An 8,581-nucleotide genomic window follows, 5' to 3' on the forward strand; every position below is an offset into this window, starting at 1 on the left:
AGTTTGGGCATTAATGGTTGTATCACTTGGGCTCTGTTCTTGTTCTTCCCCCCCCCCCTATTTTTTGTACATGTAATTACTCTTTGCGACATTCACTACTGGAAGACATTTTCATAGAAGTAAAAAGAAAACCCAACCCTGGAACTTAACTTTGTGTTTTACTCATCTAATTTCTGAAACATAAGCACACCTCATATTATTCAAGTTGCAGGTTTGGGGTGCATGGGGCGATAAACAGAGCTTTTTTTTTTAACACTTAGATTTATTCAAGTACACTGTATATGCACTTATATCCATTATCATAAGATACCAATGAATTTCTAGATATTTAAATTAAAGCTCTACAAATTCATCAAGGTAAATAACTTCTTTGAGGTATCTTCTTCTCCAACAGGAGACAATGAATTTTTTTTTTTTTTTCATTTTTTCTTGGGGGGGGGGGGGTGGGGTGGGGTCAGGTTAGGTCTACTGCACCAATGTAAGACAAGATGAGAACACAAAATGGTCACAATTTGACAACCAGAAGCATCAAATCAACATTCCACATTGTCCGGCCCCACGAAACAACACTGCACTCCGTTACAAAGCCACACAGGAACACCTGAATTTGGGTTGGTAGATCAGTACCAGATTTCACATTTTATTGCAGGCCTTGGTAAAACGTTGCATGTTTTGGGGATGTGTGTGTGATCATTAGTCCTTCACAAATGTACAGAGTCTCTCTGGGGGTAAGAATGGGGGCAGTCACCGGTCCAGTTCTTAGAACCTCAGCTTCTGGAAAAACCACTTGTTCTTGCCAGTCTTGTACCTGCATAAATGTTACACACAAAGAACAGACAGGAAGATAAACATTAAAATACGAAACCATGTGTAGTATAAAGTTAGAAAACTCCAAGCATGTTAGCATAAAAAGTAACATAAAAAAGCAAGCCTTTGTAGTACACGGAAAAGTCTAAATTTTTTATGCCACTTGTTGTTTGTTTTTTTCAAATTTGTAGTAAGAGTTGATCTCATACTGTGAATGTCACTCTGCATATGAGAGTTCTATTGCAATGATGACATATTGATTACAGTCAGAGATTTAAGGGGGAGGGGGCAGAGAGGGGGCAGCATGAGATCTGAATAAAACAAAATTTTTGTGTGAGCAACATGTACGGATTTCATAATTACAGCGCAATGAACTTACTTAGTATCATTTATGTTTTGTTTAATGCATTTGAGAGAAAATGCTTCGTTACTGATCTTCGCTATAGTTTCCCTTGTGCAGCATGTTGTGCCTTAATCATTCATATCAATTTATAAGCATATTCTCAATTCATATCAAACTGAGGTGAATAGTCTTGACAAGGAGTGCCGGGAGCAATGGCAGAGAGAAATAATCCTGCAATAAGTGCTGAATGGAGTTAAAATGAGCAATCACAAAGCAAACATTGCTACTGCAAGATTCTCAGGACATGCCACAGTTTTCTTTGTTTTATCAAAACTTTGTTATAGCAAAACAGTAAACGTATATAAAGATACAATGGATGATAAATCTAGGAGATGAACTTTTACTTTGTTGTACATGCACCAAGAATTCTGTCTGAACTGTGATGGTTATAATGAGAGTGCACTGCGTCAAGACTGTTACAGTTTGAGCAACTTCACATGCAGGTGCCAGTATAGCTACATTGTCAATAATTCTTTCTCTGTGAGTGTCAATGCATGTGTTTGTGTCAAAGTGCCAATTAAATATATTAGTACATTTTATAATACAGTCAACCTTGCTTAAGTCGACCTCGCATAAGTGAATAATTGCCAAAGTCGAAGGCCTTTTCAAGTCGTCTTCTCTTTATATTCTATTGATTTTAATCCCTCATAAGTCAAATTTTCTCTAAGTCGAAGCTATTTCATCAGTCCACATAGATTCAACTTACGCAAGGTTGACTGTATGTTCCTGTTTTTGATCCAAGTTTGAATTCAATTGCTATTTTCAGCAAATTTTTTTCTAGTACACTAGCATTTTATTTGGAAAGAGACACAGAAACAAACATCTAATAAAGCTTTACCTCTCGATGAACTTGGTCTTGACTTCCCTCTTTGCCTTGCGCTTGAGGGTAGGATCCTTGAAAGATTCCTTGTTCACCACCTGCTTGTCAATGACCACATCCACGGAGTACCTGGCCGAGCAATGGATCAGAAAATCAGTGACTCACAACACAACATACATAAAGAGGCAAGAACACTGTCACTGACATGTTTAAGGCACAACTGAACCTTGTTATCAAGAGGTCGGAAGGCGATTCTGCAAGTCCCTACTTTAATTTTTCTCCATTTTCGGCATCCTGATATAGTAAGCAACCCGACGTTACAAGGTACTGTAAAATGAGGAATGTTCATGTGCATTTCAATTTTGCTAATTTTGCGAGAGCCAAGATTACAAGATTAAACTTCACACATAAGTTCTTGTCTACACTATATGCATTGATGCCAGTGAAAATTTGCAAATATTTCAAGATGCGAAAATACCTTGCTTTATAATAATGTTTTTTTAGTCCATGTAATAACAACGTTCACTTGTACAACATCACTGCACTTCCGATTTCAAACTTCCAGTGGCATAAACAGAGATATCAATTGTTGAAGTATCGTATTTTGTACTTCTATTTTGCCAAAAATACTGCACGTTTTTATGGCAGATACTGGTTTTCCAAAATTTCGTTACTACACTGCACATATCTTCTGCAGGAAAAGTATCAAATACTGTTTTTCCACCAAAAAATATGGCTTTTCAGCTCTCAGAATGCTGCAATGCTGTTTACACAGTTGGCATTCCCGCATACATCACACTCAGCAATGCCATGTGATGACACTTTGTTCACAGACATCATTTTCTCTACAACCTGCAGAAGAGTATTCAGTCACAGCCTCTGTAGACCCCAAGTGGGCTTCATGTTTGGCTAGTCTGAAACACCATTGGTATGATCAGTTTTGTGTTCAGCTTTTACATAGAATAGGCAGTGTTAAATGGGTCTTCTAACTTGCCCTCGATACACAGACAACCCCCCCCCCAAAAAAAAAAAAACGTACTGACATGCCACATACTTTTTCAAGTATAATTTGACAAAGCGTGATTTACAGAACAACTTTGCGAGTAACTGAATTTGACTGAGAAATAAGAATTACCCTAAAGAAGAAGCAGAAGCAATTTCCCACCTTATATATTATTACAACACTACGTACCAGTATTATGCAAACAACCAAAATGTGTTAAAGAAGGCAATATTTTAACAAGTTGTTCATTTTGTGACTGAAGATCAGTCAACTCGGTATAAAGAACCCACTGCAAAATATACTTCCTTCTTATTACTAGCTTTCAGCTTTGGAAACTGTTGCAAACTGACTGGATAATGTTGGTTTTCGTTTGCCTAAGTACCAGTACTCGCGGCAAATCCATGTTTACATGTATATCAAGGAGTTTGCAGAATTGAGAAACCATGGGCCGACTCTGTTCTTCTCTTCCTCACAATTTACAAAGACTGATTACCTGGTCGGCATGAGATGGTTGTAGTTGAACAGCTTGATGAAGGTCTTGATGCGTGACCTCCTCTTGACCTTCTTCTTGCTCATTCCCTTGGTCACTTTGCGTGGGTAGCGGTCGATGCCAGCCACCAGGGCGTGGCTGTACGGCCTGTCGGAGCTGCCGTCATCGTGATTCTGTAACAAGGGAAGAAAATTGTCACCAAACAAAAAAAATAAATAACTTTCACCTGCATAATCATCAACCACTTACATCAGAGTTGACAATGGGCAACAAAAAGTATGGCATAATTAGTGGCAATGTACCCACATTCCAACCACTGACATAATGTTTATGCTATACAGCAAGCAATGTTTAACCAGAATCCAACAAAATTGTATTAAACAGCTCTGCATACTTTTATGAAAAAAAAAAAAAAGAAGGAAACCTGAGATACGCCAGAAGATAACAATGATTGCTCCTTCACATACAATTATGTAGCACTGATCAAAAAGCTTCATTCATTAGGAATGGCAAAGCATACAACCAGCAAAAGAAAAACTCTTACTGCATATTTGCTGGTAAGCACTGTGTACATGCTTTAATACTAAAACAGCACTGTTGCCTGCTGACCATATGTAAAAAGCATGCGGTTTTGTAATGCATATTTTGTTCCATTAAAGTTGACAGTTATTTTTGATCCACGGTGGATGTACCACTTGCCTGCTTGCCAAGGACAATCTAAATTCATTGCTTAGCAAGTAAACTAAAGGGTCATTTGTCTGTTACAAGCACATGAATGGAGCACCTTCCAAACATGCCAAGATTCTACTTGGGGAGGTGAGAAAAAAATACAGTGATTTAGTACTGCCCCGAGAACACTCAGAAATTGATTTTCACCCATTCACTCACATGGCCTCTTTTCTCACTTCAATGGTGGAAACAAGCTCATTAGTTCATACACATCTTCCATGGGGAATGTACAAATGCTGTCATGTGGGGGTGTACTCACTTTTACAATGACTGCCTTGCGTCCAGCATAGCGCCCGGAGAGGACGAGGACCACACGGCCCGACTTCATGAACTTCCCCATGGCTGTTTCTGAGGTAGAAGGGGAGAAAAATAGACAGGACAATTTTAGTACATTACCTGAAAACCGAGTTGTACAGTAGACTGAACCATTGACTTTCAAAACATGGACAAAGCTTTTCAATACTATGCGTGCCAGATTCATTTCCTGTCCATCTTTATATATCCATATTTAATAGGCGTCTGCTGCAGACTTGCCGCTGACTTGCCCCAGCCTTAATGCCGCTTACTTATACTGCATACCTGTAGAAATCTTGCCGCAGATCTACCACAAGCTCTTCCTGAAATCGTACTTATATGAATATTCATCATTAACAGTCTGCGGCAGCAGCTAATTTGCATGTGAGAATGATGCCTATCTGCGGCAGATCTGCGGCAAGGCATCCGCAGCAGTATGCGGCAGGCTGATTTCTTTCCTATGGGTACAGTAGAGTAAGTTTGTGTGTAAAATTTGTGCACATCTGACTCACAAGCAAATAAAAAAAGAGCTAAGTTGTGTGATTAGACCTGGTCCCCGTTTTATAAAACTTATCAGTGACAACTGCCACATATCTATGACAAATTTGCTCTCAGCCAATCAGATGCAAGGATTTCAGTAGCTTGTCACAACTATGATAACTTGTCATTGATATCAAGTTTTATGAAATAGGGCCCAGGAAGTTCGAAAAGCCAGAGAAGAGGCAGGGAATGGTAATTTAAACACAGAAGAGCTGTGTGAATGGTCGTGTATACAGATGTCATCCAACACGTAGCAGGGCTATTAGTATACATCCACACACATGTACTTTTACCATTCATGCACAGATGCATGTGGTTGTATCCATGGCCTAAACCGACTAAATAACATTAAAGTGGCTGGATACATGAATAATATTACTAGACTCCAGATCCACAGCTACAAGAAGAGTGTGTTTTAGAATACCTGGTTACAACCACATCAATACGAAATGTATAGCAGCCTATATCACAGACTCACACACTGCCATCACGAACAAATTACTTCATTTTTCTCACATTCTACAATTTCTAGTCGATATAACATTCTTACTATGGTTTTCAATCTAAAATCTATTCTCATCACCAGTTTTGTTTGAGAAGATGGATTTGAAATCAATAATTTATAATTTACATCATTGAGTAAGAGTTATTACTATTAAAGCAAGTTGCCCATAATCCGAGTACATCTTGATGATAGTGCTACCATTACCCTGTGCGTACTTTTACACGTATGTACTTTTATGGCGATGTTCACACTCTTAGCGCTACTATTATTTTACCCTGTGCGTACTTTTACACGTATACAAGTACTTTTGGCGATGTTCACGCTCTTTATAAAAATGCACGTTTCCATCATACATATTGCGTGCAGGGACAGGGCTGGGCTTGCTAGCAGCCGAAGTTTGATGTACGATTTACTATTAATAACAGTCTCCGTAGTAATGTTATGATTGATCCTCTAATGCTAATTAATCACTAGTCCCCAAATCAACTAACTTGAAATCCATCTCATAAAAAATAATAAAAACGAGGTCGATGTGGTCGATGAGAATGATAGGAGGAGGGTGGGGGGGCATAGCTGGAAGCTCTAAGTAAAGTATTGTAAAAGGAATGATAAATGAGGTTATCTTAATCGCTTGTGAATGAACTATTAAACATAGACTCTACATTAGTTCTAACGTCAGTTACCGTATAGTCGCCACTTGTGTGTATTTCCTATGCACTCCTGGATTGGCGAACTAACGATAGGCACTGAATTAGTTCGCCGCCCATAGCGCGTCACATATCAAAATTAGCCATGTGTTTATACACACATTTCAATGTAGGATGCACTGTGCATCATCGCGTTTGAAAAACTTTGTTAATCTGCCACCTGAAATCCATTCGAAATCAACAACATTCTCGCAATAAAAATGGTTTCGTCACCTGTTACATATGGCAAAATACATTTTGATTACAATTATTTGTGTTTTTATGGAGGAAAAAGGTGACTGAGATGTCTTTTGAGAGCGATGAAAATCCGTCGCCCCAGCTGATCTCCGATTGCGGCATGCGTTACATGCAATGTGAATGTCTGGCGACTTTTTAACGTCAATTACGGTAAGGTCGCCAGACATTCACATCGCATGTAACGCGCGCCGCGATCGGAGATCAGGTTAGGCGACGGATTTTCATCACTCTCAAAATACATGTACATTCGTAATTCACCTTTTTCTTCCGTAAAAACACAAATAATTTTAATCAAAATATATTTTACCATATGTAACAGGTGATAAAACCATTTTTAATGCAAGGATGTTTTTGATTTAGAATGGATTTCAGGTGGCAGATTAAGGGAGATTTTCAAACGCTGTGACCGACAATGCCTCCTTCATTGAAGCGTATGTATAACACACACGCTAATAATATGTGGCCGGCTAGGGGCGGTGAACTAATTCAGTGCCGATATTAGTTCGCCAGCCGGACGTGCACAAGAATTACACACAAGTGGCAACCATACGGTAATTGACGTTAGGTAGTGGCGACTTAATGGTAATCGACATCAGACCTAGGATTGTCTAGATCTCAAATAGTCATTGTGATTTGCATGTCGATATGGCTACGCTTACATCTGACTCACAGAGCAGGTTTCATACACACGATATGATAAGAGAGACTCGAGTTTCAGTGTGTAGACAGTGAAGCTCCTTGACATGACAATGAATAGATCTACATTAGTGCATGGATTTAGGCCCTACAGCGTGTGGTTGTTTCCATACTAGATTAGTTGTAGTTTAACGTTTAATAGAGTTAAAACCGTTAGATCTAACGTTAGTAACACTATTGTAGACAAGCCCTACACAAGCGAGCCGCACTTGAGTTGCAGAGCAGTAAGGAACAGGCCATCAATCGCGATCAAGCGACGGGGTGGGTGCCGGGTGGACAGCTAAATTTACAGCAAAGTAAACCAATAAACAATATGTAGCTTAAAACCATTAATCTTGGATAAGGACTACTACTCTTTGGAACTGTAACTGTGAGTGATTGTAATGTTGAAGGTCTTATAGACCCCCTGTGCAAAGACTTCATCGTATTGATGACATCTTCTGGTGATTTCGATGCAGAGACCACGCACGTCCACACACACAACTCACGACACAGGTTACAACACAGCTGCATCAAAGATACTAGGTATCAACCGGTGTATAAGCATTACATTCTCAAAGGAAAAATGACATTGTGCACAATTTACATTTTGTCGTAAGTACCTAAATAGTTGTATCTTGTTTCAGATTTACTGTTTTCGGATCTTAGCTTTCGTGATCCCTACTTTAAAACCCCGATTTTAAGTGATTTACAACATATTTTCATTTCTCTCATACCCTAGTCACGGAGAGTCTTATTGAAAAGGAAGTCTGGGGGGAAGTGCATTGTGGGAAATCATACACGATCGGGTGTATGGTGGCCGTGAGTAAAAAAAGAAAAAAAGTAATGAACAAGGCAGGCGTATACAAATTCAGAATTCACTATTATTACTGCTAGAATTGTTTCTTTAGGGAAAATTTGCAAAACCGTAGCCCGAAAGGTACAATACATTGCAATGCCATATAAATTTCTCTAAATCAAAGAAAACACATTGAGCTATCTTACATTTTTAACATCCGGCATTGGAAATCACAATTGAATAACAATAAATAATTATATTGTGCACACACATAAAAAATAACAACAACAACAACAACAACATTTATTTTACCAATGATTTGCGGGTATGAATATTACACTGTGCCCATAATGATATAAGTAAAAAAAAAAAGAAAAAAAAAAAGAGGTTCCCGTAGACCTACCGATATTATATTTCCTTTCTTTCTTTTTTTTTTTCACGTCCTTGTGTTCCCATGGAATACAGTAAACTCTGGCTATTTTATGAAGCATGTTCATTTGGCTTGCTAAATTAAAGATTAAAAGCAAAAACATGTTGTTATGTTTTTGTTGTTGTTGTTGTTGTTTTTTTTT

At 38.5% G+C, this 8,581-nt stretch overlaps 1 protein-coding gene across 1 annotated transcript; it reads right to left on the reverse strand.

Annotated features, from left to right (window-relative positions):
* Positions 1–606: 606 nt before the first annotated feature.
* LOC140243268 (large ribosomal subunit protein eL27-like) lies at positions 607–7,980 on the reverse strand. The gene is made up of 5 exons (XM_072322937.1): positions 7,948–7,980; positions 4,512–4,600; positions 3,527–3,696; positions 2,049–2,159; positions 607–808 (listed from the first exon to the last, which is right to left on the reverse strand). Exons 2-5 carry the CDS (start codon positions 4,590–4,592, stop codon positions 760–762), a joined length of 411 nt encoding a protein of 136 aa, XP_072179038.1. The 5' UTR covers positions 4,593–4,600; positions 7,948–7,980; the 3' UTR covers positions 607–759.
* Positions 7,981–8,581: the final 601 nt, after the last annotated feature.

The sequence above is a fragment of the Diadema setosum genome, chromosome 20 (assembly GCF_964275005.1).
Source record: "Diadema setosum chromosome 20, eeDiaSeto1, whole genome shotgun sequence".
Classification (NCBI taxonomy): Eukaryota; Metazoa; Echinodermata; class Echinoidea; order Diadematoida; family Diadematidae; genus Diadema; species Diadema setosum.